Below are 19,153 nucleotides of genomic sequence, written 5' to 3'. Positions count from 1 at the left end.
AGCTGGAAGACACTACACTTCTATAAAAGTATTTCTAACGATGCGTAAAAGAAGCTGTCAGTAGTGCCAGGTTGAAACAAGTCATGTAAACCAGTACCCACCACACAGTTTTGAAAAATCCTAAGAACTGGAAACTGTTGCAGGATAGGATAGGGCAGAGTGACATTTTTTGTGTAAAGTAAATTTATATGGGAAGAGAAAGTAACAGCTTTACATAATACAACCACTCTTGAAACCTCATAACTTCATCATCTAGTTAAGTGTTAGGCAGCAGGATCCATACCTATTGCACCTTTTGACCACTATAATTCCACGACCTGCCTCTTCTCCTTTCTCTAGCTTAAATATTGTAACTTCCACCACTCACAAGGGAGACTAAAGCTTTGTTTTACAAATTCAGTTCCCTTTATCATTTTTATCCTTTAAAAAGGACATGAGTTTTTTCAACAGTGATCTCACTTGACAATGCTTAGGTATTGTGTAGCAACACATTCCAGGTGCATGGAAAGAGAAAAGCTAAGATACCTATCTCTCTGAGTGGCCCTGGTCTTGGGCACTTTCATTCCTAAAAGGAATTAGTACTTGTAAGGCAAAGGGATTCCTCCAGCAGGGACCATGGTAACCATGGCTGTGTTCCTTTCAGACATACTTTATCCAGTTACCAAATGCTCTCCATCAGCTTTGGGACTGCCTTAGCAATACAGCTCAAAACCAAAGGCAGTGCTCACTGTGCTTAAAAGCAATACAACCATCCCGTCAGCACTTGGCAATTTACTTAAAGAATCCCCAGGGCTTTTTGGTGCCATGGAAATTAATAGTTGTTTCTCCCTGCTAACTCTCCACAACTGTTTGATGTAATAGCTTGCAGTCTATCAGTTTATGCCATAGCCCTGGCATAGATTCTATTACCATATTTAGCATATCACCATACAAAAAACTTTTGTTATGATAAATTCAAACTAAACCATCATGTTTTTTGACACTCCTTTTTATACAAAGCTTGGTATCCATCTCTCTTTGCATCTATTAAAAAATTAAAGTTTCATTAAGGGAATACAAATTAAACAGAGTTTCTCTTCTGAAAAAGTGAGAGTCTGGTTTTCACTTTAACATGAAAAATACTACTACAAACTATAACGTTTTTTGAAAGTTCATCCAGCAGAGGAGGTCAATGGATAAACATGCTTTTAAAGCTGGTCCAATCTATCCAACAAGATAGAGAACTCCATTCTCTTTACTACTAAGGAAAAGGTTCCAGTCAGAACTTCACATTTTCTTCAAGAAATTTCAGATGGCGTGCCTTCGCACTGTAACTTGCGTACTTGGCTCCCATATGCTCCCGCAACTGCAGCTATTTAGAACACAAGAAAAAAACAACACTAAAGTCACTGACATCAAAAAAAAGCAGGAACAACCAAAATATTAGCAGAACTAACTAAATATTAATCAAAGCATTCAGCTGAAAGCAGCAGGTGAAGTTTTACTACATAGAGGCAAGGCAAGAAAAAGGGAAAAAGAGTCTTGTCTGAAGACAAAAGATGTTCTAAATTCCACCTAACAATTTTACATATAAATCACATGGCTGTATGGTTGTATTTACCCATGCAGTAAGTTTTGAATCAAATGAGGTAGAGGTATTGTTCACTCACCTCTATTCGAAACAGATATTAAATACTTTCTCACTTTGGACATAATGGAAATCGTGCAAGTAATATGAAGACAAAAATACAATTCAAAAGGAAATCATTAATGGAGAATCAGAGTAGAATGACTCACATCCCTTTCATCTTCCACAAACTCGGGGACCATGGTGCAATTCTAAAGCTCCTATGGTTCCTGAAGAATGCGTAATTGAAGGTGGTCTATATTCAGAATCAAATTTGTTTAAGATTGAAAATTACAGTATTCTTAGGTCTTTGTCTGCCAGTGAGTATATAAACACTTTTTGGAAAAAGAGTGATTAAAATTAATTTCTTATAAACCCAGATAAATAATATGCAAGGCATTCACCTCTCTTTTGACTTCATCTTCTTCTTCCATAATGCCGTACACCTTCTCAAGAAGTTTCACTCCCAATCCTTGCACCACATCGGATCTCAGAATTTCAACCAATCTCCTAATCTTTTCAGGACCTGATAAAACATCTACAAAAAATAATAATTACCAAAAATAAAATAAAAAAAAATCGCTGCAGTAATAATTACTTTCACTACACTCAGTTTTCATACTCTGCCTAGAAGAAGAATATGGGACAACACTAAGTATTACCACAGAATTCCAGTTGACAATTTGCATGAAATAACCATCTAGCTAGCTAGTCAGATCACAGAATGAATCACAGAATGGCCTGGGTTGAAAAGGACCTTAAAGATCAGCTGGTTTCAACCCCCCTGCTCTGGGCAGGGTTGCTAACCCCTAGAACAGGCTGCCCAGAGCCGCATCCAGTCTGGTCTTGAATGCCTTCAGGGATGGGGCATCCACAACCTCCCTGGGCAACCTGTTCCAGTGCCTCACCACCCTCTGAGTGAAAAACGTCCTCCTAATATCTAACCTAAATCTCCCGTCTTAGTTTAAAACCATTCCCCCTTGTCCTATCACTATCAACACATAAAAACAGGCATTCCCCCTCCTGTTTATACACTCCCTTCAAATACTGCAAGGCCACAATGAGGTCTCCCTGGAGCCTTCTCTTCTCCAAGCTAAAGAAGCCCAGTTTCCTCAAGCTTTCTGCATAGCAGAGGTGCTCCAGCCCTCTGATCATACTCTGGTTGTGTAGATAAATAATGATCAACAACCATGGTGAATCAGAGCCACTCAGATGCTCTTAAGACACTGGACAGTACACAGTCACTGCAGACACAACTCATGCTATTAGGTCTCTGTAACTTCATTTCAGATGGCTCCTGTGCAAAACATTTTTCATTCAAAAAATTCTCTAATGGTAGAATACCATCCAAACATTTTAATAATAATTCAATGAGAATGAAATTCTACAGTTGTACAAACCTTCACTGTGTTTAATGCTGACTTGTGCTTTATGTGCAGTTCAGCTTTATCCACAATTCACAAAGCTGTTTTACTGCAGAATGTCTTAAAAATCTTATTTTAAAATACTGAACATCAGTAAAAGTCACATCGAAAAACTGCGTCGCAGATCAATTTTCTCTCTTCATTAATAATTACACAGATCGATCACACTCCTTTCATTGGCAAGTAAATCGCAACTAGAGCAGTTCTGTACACAAGATTATTTAGAAAGCTGTTAATATCTGGAAGTAGTAAGAGTGTATTGATTGCCTTCTGTTGCCCACTAGCAGGTTTTCAATTAGCAGTTGACAACCATTCATTTGAAGTAGTAATAGACCAACAGACCTGAAGGAATCTCTTGAAATTTGAATTCCTCTGATTCATCAGGCGATTTTCCATGCAAATTCAAAGTGTCTCGGTATTTTCTATGAAGTTTAAATTCTGGGGCCGGAGTTGAGGCTACACAGTGTTCAGAATTCTCTTTAGAGTCCATTTTCAGTGTCCAAGTCATTAGCTGCACCAAGTCATTCACTTCATTCATACTGCTTTTTCTAGTAAAGGAGAAATTAGGTATAATTCAGTACTTGTATGATGCAGCTTCCAGCTTGCATTCAGTGGATTTTCAGTAAGTTTAGTGAGGTCCTGCTACGTATTCCATGTTAAATTACTTCTTGTGATGCGGTTTTATCATCATCAGCATCAGTAGCATTTCAGCTAATAATGGATCAGAATCCAACCACCTAGCAAAAATGTACAATCCTTTCAGCTACTACTGCCAACATAGCTGCACTTGTGGTAATGCAACAAATAAGATTTCTTGAAAAACTTGCTCACATTGACAAAACCTGAAATAAACTATTTCAGCCTCATTCACAGTGGAAAGGAAACATATTGGCACCTTTGCACCATGCTTTTAAAGGATCCTGACAGTAACGTGCCCTTTGATGCTGGAAGATTGGTTTCCTGGGAAGCCTCAATTGCCAAAAAAACAGCTTCACACTCACATAACCCAGGATGTGCAGCACAAAAAGTTTATTGTCACAGAGGGACAACAGTCAAATGAAGTTTGTTTTCTTTATGTATCACATGCTTCTTCAAGCACTATGTAAAGATAAATTGTGAAAGTAATGCCTGCAATTTTTTTTTCCCCCACTCCAAGTCAAGGTCCAGTACAGCAGATAAAACTCTTGCATAGTATTACACAAAATACTTACTTTTCCTTGGAATCTCCATCAGACTTATCTGTAGAGCTTGTGGAAGAGCTTAACTCCTCATCAGAAAGGCAATGGGCTACTCTGTTTTTCTATGTGAAGAGAGAATAATAGACAAGAATTCTAATTTTCAGAAGTACTTTATCAATATGGCATGAACTACTTTTTTACATGGAAAAGAAGCCTTTCGATAGAATACTTTTACAGACAATGATAATATTCAAAAGGTGTAACCTTTGTTTTTAAAAACAAGCTAATACACAGGACATCACAAACAAATGTTATGAAATGCTTATTTGGTCATAGAGTGCTTACTTGGTCATACAGTTTTAAATGCTTTACCAAGTGCCTCTATTAAAACTATTCAATCACATATGCTTGTCAGTTCTTAGCCAACTACATTATATACTCATTATCCTTAGCCCATCCATTGGTCTTTAACACACACATTTAAAATACTTTTTTATTATTATTATTTATTAGTTAGGTTCCCAGCATTCCCAAAATACATACATATATATATATATCCCTTGCATATATAATATATATAAGGTGACTTTAACCACTTCTGTCTCTACAGTCTTGTGTTGAGCGCACAGCACCACACACAAAAGCATCACTAGCATACGCACATACAACTAGTGCATACTAAACTTACGTAATATCAATTTGTGAATGCAGATCAAGTTTTGCATTTCAGTATCAGTTAGAAGCATATATATGCAGATAAAACACATAAAACACCTTCCATGCAGGTGCTGGGTTGAGAACAATAAAGCCTAGACTTTGAACTTAAGAATAAAATTTCTTTTACACCTACGAGTATTAATAACGTTCCCCAGATGTTTAAGAAGATTTTGCCCAATACATGTTCACGATGTTAAACAAGACATTTTAATTAGACAACGATGATAATAACAAAACTATTCAGTTTTCTTCTAGCAACAATTTCTTATTCTCAGCACATAAACATATCCACTTAACGTGACTGCATATTAAAATGCTATGTTCAAACACTACTACCTAAGCAAAATCAGATGTACGAGGCTAAAGGTAGTGTGTTCTTAAGATTAAACAAAAATAGGTGATTCATCTACAACCGAAACATAGTTCTCAATATATTTTTTCCCTACCAAAAAAAAATAAAAATAAAACACAATGCAATTCAGAGAGTACAGAACACTCAGTCCTGTCTGTGAGATCCCTCAGTCTTTGTCCCTCACAAGTAGAGTGAAAATGCACAGCAAGCCTGGAATTTTAAGCTGATCTAGCCAAACAAAAAGGCAGATTACAGATCAATACTCTACCCAAGGACATATAAAGCAATATATGCAGAGAACTGTGCACTCTTATCGACTGACATTTTTCTTCTATTTTTCTTCCCAAATTGTTCCTGCATTGACATATTTCAAAAGCAGATGACCCCAGTTTACCTGAGAAATACTGGGATCTGATGAGGACTGAGCAACTTTAACATGATTTTCCATTTTTGATTTTCCTTCAACTACTGCACTATTTGCTGTTCGTCTTGCTGGAATCACTGAAAGGACGACATTTTTACAGTATTTATAACTTAGCTGCTTGTATTTTGAATTAGTTTCATGCTCATGCAAGAAAAAGTCTATCGTGGGAAAAGACAGGCAAGTAGGTAGTCTGCTAACAGAAAACACTGAGGCTTCTATCTGAAAGGTGTATATTCTGCACTTCACATACATTTTAAATACAAGTTGTCACCACTAGGCACAACCGAACACAACTAAATAAGAAGAATACAGAGATGTTAACAGAATGTTTTATTTGACACAGAACTAACACCTGTAGTGCATCTTTCTCGAGATGTTAGTGAAGAACTGACAGCAAGTTAGAATTTCTTCTCAGAGAAGTTATCAATCAGCCTCCATCTATGCTAACATGCAAACATAAAAATTACCAGAGGGAAACATCTCTTCCCGAGACTGTTTTAGCCGCCTTCGTTCTCTTGCTGACAAGGGCCGCTCCTTTAAAATAAGTTAATTTGACAGTAATTAGCAGTTGTCACGATGGCTTTGGTTATCTATCAGCTATAAAAAAAAAAAAAAAAAAAAAAACTTTTTTCAACTGACATGGAAGACCTATTAGAGTAGACCTTCTGATTATCTAACAAATGCTGTATTATTTGTTATAAAACAGTCTTAGTATACAAGACTAACGTACACTGCAGAAAAGAAGCCTCTGACCTCCCTTGTTCAACACAGAAGCTTCTCATCCAACATGGACTAGATGGTCATCAGAACTTCCATCAGATAGGAAGTTACTATCTATTTCTTTACTCACTGTGCATGCGCTCCAGGAACAATCTGCTCAAAAGCAATGAGACAAAAATATGGTGACACAGTATTTAGAACTAACCTTTGAAACAGCAACTTGACTGTTTTTGGTGCTGTTTACAGATTCAGAGACTTCAGCACAATACTCCTCTGCACATCTCTGTATTGTCTTTGCATTCACATTGGGAGGAAAAGGTGAAGGCTGATGAGCAGCTGCTCTGAACTTCAAAGAGAAGCAAGCAAGAATTTATAGTTGTTTTTTGTGGGGTTTTTTTTTGTTTGTTTTTAATTAAAAGTTAAAGTGTTCTGCAAACTAGGAGACATTCTTGCATGATAAGGCTGGATGACAGAGGTTTGGGATCCTACTGATACCTCTCTTCACATCTCCTTACTTCATCTCTCCCTCTCTACACTTCTGCTTACATCCACTTCCCTTCTCTCCATCCCTAAATTTCATTCCCCTCCTCCCAGACTATTTTTCAGCCAATGATGATGCCATTCAGATGATGCCTTTCCACAAAGAAGTTTCTCTGCTCCGTGTGGAAGCACTGACAGGAGACCTGTCTTAGGCACACATGGTAAGGGCCAAGATTTACATTTTACAGTTTGCACTCATAAGCTTGGGGCAGCCATTACATGTGTCTGGACTAAAGTACTAGTAGTCTTCTGCTTGCTACAAGTGGCCTTATATGAACAGCCAAGAAATATACTGCTGGGTATTTTGTAGTCACAAACATCCTGGGAAGTCCCAGCAGAAATTGCTAGGAAAGACTGTAGCACAGCAAAGGCAAAGACAACACTTTACTGTTCCCTTGCACCCACCTGATGTGCCCGTTTGCTGAGGTTTTCAAAGGCTGCTCATAAAGGACATATTGAGTGTTCTGCATTTCATTATCAATGAAATTACACAGATGCACATAAAGCAAGAACAGCATAAAACTTTTTTTTTTTTTAAGAGTACCATTTTTAAAGAGTAAAAATAGTCTTCAAGGAGAGAGAATTCAGATTTATTATCTTTATTATCTGCACCTTTTCTGAACAGACTTCAGCTAGCTCTCTTTTCTTCTGCCGTCGCTGCCGTGAGAGAGAGGGCTCATGGGCAGAACTATGAGGCTGTAACTGAGAGGTAATTTTTTCCAGAGCATCTCCTGAAGCTCCATGACAGACATCATCCTAATAAGGAAAAGTATTTTTTCAAAATGTAGGCACTTCTTTAAAAACAAAAAAAATCAGCACAGGCCATTTTACTATTTGGACTACATCCAGCTTAACATATCACAGGTGCAATTGCAATAAACCCTTGACAGACAGTTAAAAAAAATATCTGCGGTACCAGTATTTTTAAGGTACAAAACCTGCAAAGAAGGACACTTACTTGAATTACAACAGGAACAAATGGTGCTAGTAGTTTTTCAGTAGAATCCAAACTCTGCAATAGATAATGATTTCTCATTAGAAAAGTATGTATGAAAATCATTTTATAGATCAAAAGGTAAAGAAAAGACAATCATCATCTAAAGTAGAACAGCTTCAAGTGACTATGCAGAAGTGACAGCTGTACAGCCAGAGGAACAGACATAAGACCTTTAAATCCGAAGTACAAGACGTGAGAGAAAGAGCTGCTTTTATAACTGACACTTTAGAGATTCAGTAGGATGAGATCAAGTCTTTTCCCAGTTGTCTCAGAAGACCCTTTTAACACTGGAAAAGAGCACAGGTTAAAAACAATTAACCAGTATTTCTGTGTCAGTTACTATCTAAAGAACAGCACTACAGAAGCCTAGAAAGAAGTTGACATTTCTTTAGACATACTGATTTTCCAAATCACCAACATTTTCATAAACAGTGAAAGAATAAATAAAATTAACAGCAGGAAACAGCCTGCCTTCAAGAGAAAGGTAAGAAAGCAGGCAAGCAAAATCTTCCAGATTTCCATATCACCATTCCTTTCTCCTTTCTTTTATGCCTCTTCCCATTTCTTCATCACCTGTCTGCCTTCAATCTTTCTCCCACTCCTCATCCTTCACTTTTTTTTTCCAGACTTCTTCAACATTTCGTTAAGTGTCTGACTATAAAAAAGTGAAAAGGGGAGAAAGAGTACGTGGAATAAATCAGGAAGCAACTCTAAGAGCTGTTTAATCCGTTCTCTGTTCTCTTAGCACGTTAGGCCTAAGTCTATCCATTTAACTATCCAAACCATTTAGTGAATGTACTAAAACAGTCATGAATGCAAAAGAAAAGCCTCTGGGAGTCCCACTTGTTTGGCTGTTTACGCCAGTTGCCCATCCAAATCAGGACCAGCTCAAGAGATTAGCCAGGCCTACTTAGAACACAGAACAAAGATGTCCTAAAACTATTCTTGACACCTCTCTTCTCAGCTGGAAAAAAAAATTCTAGTTCCTTGTAAAAACAGCATCTCCATCATCTAGATGCAAGCCTAAAGCTCCTCCACCATGTTGCCTTTGCAAAGCTGAAGTCAAGGCTATTTAACTATTTAAACCATCCCAACTATTGCATCATCATCATCCTACTTGGACAGAAAACTATTCTGAGCAGCCACTCTCTACGTTTTAACAGCTGACGATTAGTTAAATCCAGTTCATGTAAGAATGTAATCCATTCTATGTAAGAATGAAGGCATTACCAGGTCAGTTTGCTTTTGGTCTTCTGATATAGGCTGCAGGAGTCTCAAAGTATCATCATCTTCTTCTACAGCAGCAAGAGACAACGGCTTAGGCTCAACACTTTCTGCTTTAAAAGCTTGCTTTGTTTTTTTCTGTAGTCCGTCAGCCTTAATTGGTGGACTACTAGATGTTATTTTAGAATTCCCTGGAGCATTTACATATTTTGCTTTATTATTCTCAGGAATATGCTCACTGCTGCACTTCTCATAGTTCCCCTTTTCAGATGTTAAGATATTAATATTCACTTCACTAATCGTAGCTAAAGACTCTCCCAGGCTGTTCGAATCATTACTGCTTGGTTTTGTTTTCAACTCAACAGGTGGTTTCTCTGAGGCACAAAATTTGGTGGCTTTATATTTGATGATGCAGTCTTCTTCATTCTAGAATTACAAGAAAAGCAAACAAAAAGAACAATTACCTTTTGGACATTATGCACATACGAAAGTATATTCCAAGCAATTGATGAAAGTTATTAACACACTAATTTATGTGAACTGTAATGAAATTATCATCAATTACAGATTAAGAGCTTCAAAAATGCTGCAACCCACATTTTTAAAGAGATATAGATTGTATTTTAGATTATATGTTTCAGGCATGGGTTTATACACATACACAGCTCACCCAGTTTTCACCAGGACCATGAAAGAAAAGTTATATTCATTTGGCTCCTCCGTAACGAAGGAGCCAACAAGTACCAATAATTCTCCAAGAGCTACTCCACCAAACATTCAGTTTTTCTGCACTGTAAGCTTAAACCCACAATAACAGACCCATTCCAAAATAACAAAACAAAATAAACAAAAACATGCACAAGATTAATCACAATGTAAGATTCATTCTAACCTCTGGAAAGAATTCCAACAATAAATTTTGTGGTCTAACTATAATTAGTTTTTGCCAGTCAAAACCATATAGATTTGAAAATGATTACCACTTGTCATCAAATATTTGAAAAAATATTTAACCTCAAATCCTTCATGAGAAATGTAGAAATATTTGTTGATAAACATGCTGCATACAAAAACTAAGTATATCAATTCAACTGCAAATTTACATAGAAATAATTCACATAATGGCCCACAAATGAAAACCTGCATGTTGTTTAGTTGATATCTTATAGATAAGATACTGCAATTAGTTTTACTGACCCACAGCTTTTTATTTACTTCCATTCTTGCCTGAACACTATTCCCTCATTAATGTGAATTTTACACACCACTAGGAATCATTTCCACATTCTCGTGAATGCCAAAGACATTCCATATTATTAAAAAAAAAAAAAAAACACACCTCTCCATGGTATTTTTTCTAAAAAAAAAAAAAAAAAAAGTGGATTCTTTTTTTTGGGGGGGATGGAATATGATGGAATATATCTTACAACTTTGTATTTCCTGGCTTGATCAAAGGAATGGTTTTCGGGTGTCACATTCCTCTTACAAGTTTCATTCTTTACAGAGACCACAGAACAAGGATCTTTAAGTTTAGAATCTGCTGTTTTCTTATGACTTTTGGTTGCTTTCCTGTAAAAACAAGCAAACAAACAAGAATAAAAGTTGCTCAGTCAACCACCACCACCAAGACCTTACGATATTTCTTTAGATTATAGTAATTTTAAAAAAAATCTAATCTACCAAACAGCTCACATACACAGAATACAACATACTAGACTTTTTCAACAGACCTTGTACAACGTGCTCACTTTCACCTCTATAAAAGGAGTTTATAAACACTATTCAGAACCTAACAGCAGTGTACGTTTGTTCTGTACAGCACCAAAACTACTCCTATATGGATGCAGTAAAATAACTGACCAAGCTTGAAAATGAAAAATAATTAAATCAGTGAATACCAAGAGGAGCTTGGTATAACAACTTCCAGATGATAAAAGGCCTCAAAGAACCATACAGAAGAATGGGTATTTCCCATCACTTCCTTGAAAATACTGGTGCTTTTTTTTTTTTCTCTGAATAAACTATGCAATCCAAACCATTGCACAGATTTAGTCTGTATTTGCCAGAATAACTAGTTTCCATTCCATCTCTCCCCTATTTCTCCAAGACTCTAAAGAAACTCATATGTTCATTGGCTTTGCATCTGCACACAATAGAACCAATGTTATCCTGCTATAAAAAATAGGAAAAGTTGTAAAACAAAGATGACAGTAACACGAATATTTTGTATAAAAACACTCAAATGAAAATATCTTACGCCTTTGTGGCTTCCAAAAACAAAGAAATCTGGTGCTTGATATATGGGTGTCTTAGTATGCTTTTCACACTAGGTCTTTCCTCAGGGTTTTTACTGAGCATGGTTCGTATTATTTCTACCAAATGTGGGCTGTAATCCTTTGGCATGGGTGGTAGCTGTAAAAGGAATGGGAAGTCTGCTATTATTTAACTTATTTGTCATCAGGGGCTAATGCTAGGTTATTTATTTATGCAAAACAGTTATATCCAGCTAGGTACTCAGCGTAAGTAGTCCAATTACTCATTCAATGACAGATTCCAAAGTGTTTAACTACCCATCAAACAGAATATAGAAATTAAGTGTGTTCTCTACAAATTTTTGTATTTTTTTTTTAAATTTATATCAGCAGTTAGAGTTCTGTGAATAGACTCAAGAGATTTATATGTATTAAATCTGTTTTAACTTCATTATTTAAATGACTTTCTTGCTTTGGTGTGTAAGTCTTACCTAACAGGGAAATGGCATCATGTGAACAGTGACGTAAATCTTTGCACAGTGTTTAAGCCAGAAGCAAGTGAAGAAGTCAGTCATCTCAGAACTTGAAAATTCATCAGTACAGTAACTGCACAAAAGGGTAACAAACCCTAGCAATATCTAAAAATTAATAACTTCCTGAGTCTGGTATTACATCATATACCACCAGGAAATACCAGTCTTACACAATACATGACATTTCATGCAGCACACAAAATATTTATTTCCAATTGGAAACAGTTGTCTCAAGTTATTAGATAATCCAAGCACTGATAAAAATATTTCATACATTTTTACCTTTCCTTCAATAATTCGATAAACCAAAGAGTTCATGTCTTTAGCATTAAAGGCATGTTTCAGTGTAGCCATTTCATAAACGCAGCAGCCTAATGCCCAAACATCAGACTGAAAAAAAAAAAGGGGGGAAAAATGAGTTTAGGAGCTTTGTAATACAGGTAAGAAGTTTTATCTTCATACTTAATCACCTTCAAAAGTCTTCAAAGAGGCTTATTATATGACAATAAACTAATTAAGAACAAATTCCATTGTAAAATTTTGGCTTCAGTCCCACTTTTTTTATCTTGATTAATCTTGTGCTCTTTAGAGCACATTTACCTTATTTTGTTGTATTTTAAATTCACGGTGAGGCTGCTCATTTCTCTATTTTATTTTATTTTTTTAATGCTGCTGTTGAACGTAAAGTTTCTTGGCTGTTATATAATAAATTTAGAAAAAGATATCAGTCTCTGTTAGACAGCTGTGTTGTTTACATTGGCATGCTGCTATAGGTCCAGGCAGACTGCTGAACACCTTGGCTGTGATAACGTATCACATGCTAGTAATTGTCACCCACTGCAGCAAACACAGTTTCATAAATAAAGGTTCATGCCAATTTCTCTTCTATTTTTAATTTGAGGACATTAAAAAGAGTCAAAAGCAGTAATAAATTAAAAATAATACTTAAGATTGTTATATCCTCAGGCATTAGAAAATAAGTTGCTTAATGAATTAGAAACAGTATTTGCATCAACTTACTGTACCTTGCAATTGTAGGGCTTGTTAGAAAAGAGTTCAGGGCTCATGTAGTACGGTGTGCCTATGAGAGTGCTGGCCATGTCGTATTGGTTTTCCAACACTCTGGCTATTCCCAGGTCACCCACTTTGATTATATTTGTTCGTGTCAGAAAAACATTTTGAGTTTTAAGATCTCTGTGCAGAATGTGCTTTTCATGTAAATACTGGGAAGGGAAGAAGAAAGTAGAGATGGAGTTAAATAACACAATTGTTTCTCCACTGAAAATTAAAATCAAGTTATGAGAGTCAAAGAGGGAAAACACAAACACAGGAAAGACACAAATATCCCTATAAAAGCAAAATGACTGCTGAAGACAGTGTTAGTGATGCACCAGAAAAAAAGGAAATAAAAATGTAAGGCTAAGGCTCAAACTCTAACACACTTCTGCTGCCTCCATTTCTTGACAAACACCACTTAGTCTTTAGTACAAAATTTTGGCAGAAAATACATTGTGACGTTGTCTAAATAAAGGAAAAGATTAGACTTTTATTAAGCAAGAAAAGGCAATCCTGTTGACGTGCATGTATCTGGCCACAGGAGGCAATTTTAACACAGAATTTTGTCACATTTCTTACCTCTCAGTGTTAATACTTCTATCTTGTCTTTTTTACTATAACTATTACAGTCTGATAACCTCCACTTATTAAATTTCAACAGACTGAGATAAGATTTAATAAAATGAATTTGCAGTCTATACCATTTAAAAACGCCAGCGAAATCACAGAGCACAACATGCTCCCTGAAAGCTTTTTTTAAAAAAACACAACCACCACAAGAATGAACAAAACCCACTAAATTTTGTAATTTTGATCCAAAATTTCAAACACTAAGGAGGTTACCACTGTCTACTGTGATAATGAGATGTACACATAACATGTGATAGCAAATTCTTACCTAAATTGGTAAGTTAATTTGATGGAAATGTCCTATGAAAGCGTTCAATGTACTAATAACCATTATACTTAGATGCTAACGCAGCCAGACTTGAACTCAAACTGTGTAGCCTAACTGTGGAATTTTTAAATGCAGAAAGAGACATTTTTCTTAAAATAACAAAGTTATTTGTATCTTACCTGCAATGCCATTGCAATCTGGACAAACCATTCCACCACCTGACTCTCTGGCAAAAGTTTGCCCTTCTGCTCCTTGAGTTTGTGGTACAGATCTCCTCCTTCACAGAAGCCCATAACAATATATAACAGACCATCTTCCCCCTGCCAGGACTCTCTGTAGGCGACTATGTTTGGGTGCTTCAACTGGGATAACAACTGTGCCTCTTGTTCTGCTGCTTTCCTCTCTCGGCTGGAAGCATTTTTAAGGTTCAACTTTTTGATGACATACTGTAAAAGAAATTGTAAGATAATATCATCAGAGATGAAAGTTACTATGTAGAAGCTCTAGGAAATTCCCAAATCTAAAGCAAAGTCTACAAAACAGTGAACTACAGGAGAAAAGCCTCCATTACAAACAGAAATGGAGCAAGCAGAGAGGCAGTCAGGAGGGCTGGTACCTTTAGGATTACTCTGGAAAAAAAAAAAACAACATATACTTTCCCCCAGACTTGAAAGGATACGTAAGTTAGGTTAAACATGCCCTAGGCATCAGATAACCATACTAACTATCTGTTGCATTTATGAGGTTCTGTATATGCAGATTTAAACTTATTCAAAAATAAATGAATCAGAAGGAAGCCCCTTGGTCACACTGAAAGAGCCAAAAGGTCTCATGAAAACTGCTATTTATTCTCCCTAGTATATACTACAACAAACATATTCGTAAAGAATTTCAGATTTCAGCAAAAGTATCACTGAAGGCAAAGATGAGGCAGTAAAATCCATAGTGCATACGAATCATACAGTGCACCAATATTTAGGGCTGACCTAGTCCCCTTCCTGATGTAAATTTTGTGGTAATCACTTCTAGGGAATCAGTTTCTCATGGAAGAGCCATGACATGGTATATACACCTGACCCCATTCTGACCTGAGAGTTTTCCATTTCAAAACATTTAAAATAATACTTTCTTACTCAATTTCTGTTCTGCTTAATTCAACTGCTTAGGCTATCTTCTTCCTAGGTGGGCCCTATTAGATCAGTCCAGCACATTTAATCAGTGTTGAGGAGGACTGCCCCCTGTACAGCAAGGGAACCAATTATGCAGAAAGCAACAGTACCTCAGAATTTTGAGCATGGTTTTGCATTTCACAAGTCTGCTGGACAAGCTCCTCAGTTCTTGTAACTTGTGACACACAGCTCCAAAGGGAAATATAACAAAACTAATCGTGTACAGCATCATCTAAGTTTCAAATAAAATAGAAATATTGCAACCACTGTGTTCTATGTGACAAGCCAACTAAAACATATCTTTGGGGATGGAAAGCACGAGCTTTTAGCTTTATTTCAGCCTTCTGTCTCCACACTACATATGACAAAAATGCAAAAAGTATGCACAAAGCCTAACTTGAAATTTGGCATTGCTTATATTTGGTTTAATTAAGATATTACCCTAGCACGTTTCCCACAAAATCTATTGAAATGCTCTTCTGATTTACTTGACACCAAATTATTTGTAAATTGGATTTTTTTTTTTTTTTTTAAGTTTTAAACACTCGGAGCCAATTTATCCCCTCAACAAAAAACAACATTCATCTAACAGCAAATACAATTAAACAAAATGTAATTTCTTTCAGAGAACACACAGCATTCTGCAAAAGTGACAACTAAAAATCCTGCTCATCCTGCTGGAGAAAAAACGTTTATAAAAGCACTGCTGGCACAAGATAAGACGCACGACAACGCATCAAATATTTAAGTTAAAATAACGATAAGGAAGCGAGGCTGTTGCCAATGTTAATGATCAGCATGACAAAGAGGTGAAATCCAAGGACCTGCATACGGCTGAAAGTCACCTCCAGGTACTGTTTACTTTTAGGACAGTGAGGTTAGCAGCCCTTTGAGGTCACCGGACTGGGCACGGTGGTGACTACACTGGTGGGAGCAAGCGTTGCCCTCACTGCCACCAGCCCCCTGGTGGTAGGGATGTGCCTTCGGGTGCCTGGCTCTTCCCTCCCTTCCTCCAAAAAGGAGGCCCCTTCTGATCTGCACAAATGCTTCTCCCGTCACCTCTTGCCAGATCCTGGGCACAAGGCTCACGCCTGAGGCTTCTGTCGTTCTGGTCTGTGGATGCTCACCATCCCCATTTCTTTAGCCTCTTGCAGTTTCTAGCGAACCTTTTTGGTCAGGCAAGCCAAATTTATTTCAAATACCGAACAAAAATGTGTGCAACAAAATGTTATGCTTCAACTGGGTCACGACCAAAACTTTGCCAGGTTCTGCTGCAGTCAATACAGCGAGCACAAGCCCTGTCTTCCTCCAGCAGAGCTGATTGTGAGGGAAAGCCAACGCCAGCTTTTTCCATCCTTGCTATCATTTTTATTTCTGTCAGGCCTACAAGTCTCAAAAAGTTAACAGTAACAAGCCAACAGCAACCTTCTGTACTCTATGCTAAACAGACCCGCATGTATTTAATTGACTACCAAATGAAGGTCTTCCTCCCCAAAATGAGACATTATGAATTAAAAAAAAAAAAGGTTTTAGATCATTATGTGTACATTAAACAAACCAGCCAACCACCTTCTCTGTACCTTTACTAAAATCCTCCGTGCACAAGGGAGCAAACCCAACCAGGCCCAGCCCCCCGCTCCCCTCAGGGCGGGCCCGGGCCCCTCGCTACCTGCTTGCCGTCGTGCCGGTGCCGCACCAGGCTCACCTCCCCGTAGCTGCCCTTCCCCACGGCCCGGAGGAAGCAGTAGGCAGCCAGGGGCATCGTCCCGCCGCCAGCCCAGCACCCGGGCCCCCCTCAGCACCCGGGCCCCCCTCAGCGCCCGGCGCCGCCCGGGCCCACCCGGCCGGCCGGCAGCGCGCCCGCCGCTGCCATAGCGACGCCCTGCCGTGCGAGCGCTCCGCAGCCATTTTGGAAGCGGGTGGGGCGGCCATCTTAAGAGCGGGCAGGGGGCCTGAGGGACGTGTGAGGCTTGCCTCGCCGCTTCTTAGAGGCGAGGAGCAAAGCAGGTCCCTCAGTGGCAGTGCTCCGTGGTCAGCAGCGTGCTGCCTGGGTGCTGGGCTGCCTGCACCCCGGGTGCGGGGTGGGCTGGGGGGGGCCTGGCTGGTCACAGCTGCCCCACAGAGCCACCACGTCACCTTCGGATGGGACGGAGGCTTGCTTGAAAAAGCTCCAGACTGGTTTGAAAGGAGCTCGGTGCCCTCTTGTATGGCGTTCCTCTCACACCTCAAAAAGCAAACTACAGGGAAAATAGAAAATACCCCAGGGCGAGGGGAAAGGCTGAATGCCATTGTTCAGCATAGGAAGGAAAATTAATTTTTCCATTAGCATACAGGCCAGCACACAACAAAACACCTCCCCTGTCATAGTAACCACCTGACCTAGCAAAATGCAAATTTATGGGTGTTGCTGGCAGTCAGTTCTGTAAATTTCAGTTGTTGGTTCATTCACATGTCTAGTTAATTTTAGATCTTGAAATTTGACAGAGCTTACTATTCTACCTCTGTTATTATTACTGAGAATTTACCTCACACACCCTGAAGTTTGTTTCATGTAACACAAGAGATGAAAACAGAAGATGAAGAGAGAATTAACTCTGTCAACATAACAAAGAAAACGGACCTAGCATCCACAGGCTGAATGTTATCAGTTGTGTGAGATGCAAGAACTGCGAGCTTGGGCCTGAGTTTCAGCCAGGATGAATAAGAAAACATTAACTTTTAAGTTTCTGGGATAGTTAGGATGTGTGTCAAATAATGATACCAGAAGCGGGTGCCTGAGTGATATGCGGGATTACAAAAGGTAGTTTTTGAAGAGAAGCATAAATGGGTTCAAGAGACAGCCAGCTCTGTTACAGCTGTGATAAATTTGAGGCAGTGACAGCCTTTAGGAAGGTATACAGTTTTAGTCCAGAAAAGGGGTGAGTCTAGAGCAGAAAGATAAAAATCAGTTGTGAGAAAAATCTCAATAATTTTCTTCAGACAGGATCTTCTGTGAAGCTATTTTATTCGCAATTGCAATGGCGGGCGTCCTGCAAGCAGGAGCGCACAGTAAAAGTTTATCATAACCTTATATTCCCTATTACCCAACACCTGATTTCTCCCGTTTCCTCACTGGCTGAGTACTACAGGTACTACAGTACAAGTACTATGGAATTCCTGGTCCGGGTTATCAGCAGTTATCCCTGTGCCTGTACTGTGTCTGTCGTGTGTCTGTGGTGGTCTCCCTTCTCCCCAGTGCTTCGCAGAGCCTATCTCCAGATTAACGGTCTCGGTCCTTTGTCGGCCGTACCGAGACAACCCATCACCCCCGACGGGACCGCTAAAATCAGTGGAGCGTACCTTCCTGTCTGTGGTGGCAAGAACTCTCTGGTAGGTGACAAGACCCCGGACGAGCCCCCAGATTGTGAGAAAAATCTCAATAATTTTCTTCAGACGGGATCTTCTTTGAAGCTATTTTATTCATGATTGCAATGGCGGGCGTCCTGCAAGCAGAAGCGCACAGTAAGAGTTTATCATAACCTTATATTCCCTATTACCTGACACCTGATTTCTCCCGTTTCCTCACTGGCTGAGTACGACAGGTTCCCAACCTACTCGACGCACTTCTATACCATATATGTACAATTTTATTTGACCAACTGTTAATTCCTCCTCTTCCTTTTTTTCCTTTTTTTTTTTTTTCATTCTTGTGACTCGAAGGCCCATGATTTTTGTTTTTACTGATTTCATACTGCTCATCTTGTTTTTCTTAGCTATCCTCCTTATTTTGGGACAGTGGGACCTTCCCCTTTTCTGCTTAAAATACTCCCCACTGCTATGCTGCATAATCACTTTTGAATATGCAAGGTTGGTGGAATTTTCCACTGCAAAAACACCTTCTATTGCAAAAAAACAACTTTGCTTCTCACATCAGTCACCTGTACAGAAATGGCTATTGAATTTCTGTTTGCAGATGATATTACATAGAAGAGTCATATTCTCACATTGACCATCCCACAAGTGTTTTGTAGCAGTATTCTGTAGATCATGCAAATCAAAATTCAGTGTTTGATTTTTCCCATAT

The 19,153-nt window shown here is 38.4% G+C and overlaps 2 protein-coding genes across 5 annotated transcripts in view; one reads left to right on the top strand and one right to left on the bottom strand.

Annotated features, from left to right (window-relative positions):
• Positions 1 to 178: 178 nt before the first annotated feature.
• On the bottom strand, positions 179 to 16,940 carry NEK4 (NIMA related kinase 4). Of its 4 annotated transcripts, none has more exons than XM_013191995.3 (16): positions 16,796 to 16,940; positions 14,101 to 14,367; positions 12,993 to 13,190; positions 12,250 to 12,357; positions 11,440 to 11,594; positions 10,610 to 10,751; positions 9,189 to 9,608; positions 7,920 to 7,973; positions 7,574 to 7,717; positions 6,627 to 6,767; positions 6,169 to 6,235; positions 5,672 to 5,778; positions 4,242 to 4,330; positions 3,373 to 3,578; positions 2,011 to 2,144; positions 179 to 1,351 (listed from the first exon to the last, which is right to left on the bottom strand). In XM_013191995.3, the coding sequence occupies exons 1-16, from the start codon at positions 16,850 to 16,852 to the stop codon at positions 1,259 to 1,261; spliced, it is 2,382 nt and encodes a 793-aa protein (XP_013047449.3). In that variant the 5' UTR covers positions 16,853 to 16,940; the 3' UTR covers positions 179 to 1,258. The 4 variants fall into 4 exon arrangements, with proteins under 4 accessions (XP_013047449.3, XP_013047448.3, XP_047929578.2 ...); XM_013191994.3 differs by having other exon boundaries at positions 16,760 to 16,934; XM_048073621.2 differs by having other exon boundaries at positions 16,671 to 16,895.
• Positions 16,941 to 18,773: 1,833 nt separating this feature from the next.
• The window catches only part of LOC106042864 (inter-alpha-trypsin inhibitor heavy chain H3), a 24,019-nt gene continuing 23,639 nt past the window's right edge, over positions 18,774 to 19,153 (top strand). The window contains exon 1 of the mRNA XM_067003352.1: positions 18,774 to 19,153. This exon is cut by the window's right edge and continues 200 nt beyond it. The gene's annotated coding sequence lies outside the window, so the exon portion shown is untranslated.

This window comes from Anser cygnoides, chromosome 10 (assembly GCF_040182565.1).
Source record: "Anser cygnoides isolate HZ-2024a breed goose chromosome 10, Taihu_goose_T2T_genome, whole genome shotgun sequence".
In the NCBI taxonomy this organism is placed as follows: Eukaryota; Metazoa; Chordata; class Aves; order Anseriformes; family Anatidae; genus Anser; species Anser cygnoides.
This window is presented reverse-complemented; position numbering and strand designations above follow the sequence as displayed.

What these genes read in the sequence shown, in the direction of transcription:
- NEK4 (XM_013191994.3), bottom strand. Translation starts at nt 16,852, where the DNA reads ATGCCCCTGGCTGCCTACTGCTTCCTCCGGGCCGTGGGGAAGGGCAGC. An exon ending in AGATTGCAATGGCATTGCAG is followed by an intron (nt 13,191 to 14,100) that starts GTAAGATACAAA and finishes TTCCCTTCCCAG; the next exon opens with TATTTACATGAAAAGCACAT. An exon ending in ATCGAATTATTGAAGGAAAG is followed by an intron (nt 11,595 to 12,249) that starts GTAAAAATGTAT and finishes TTCCTTTTACAG; the next exon opens with CTACCACCCATGCCAAAGGA.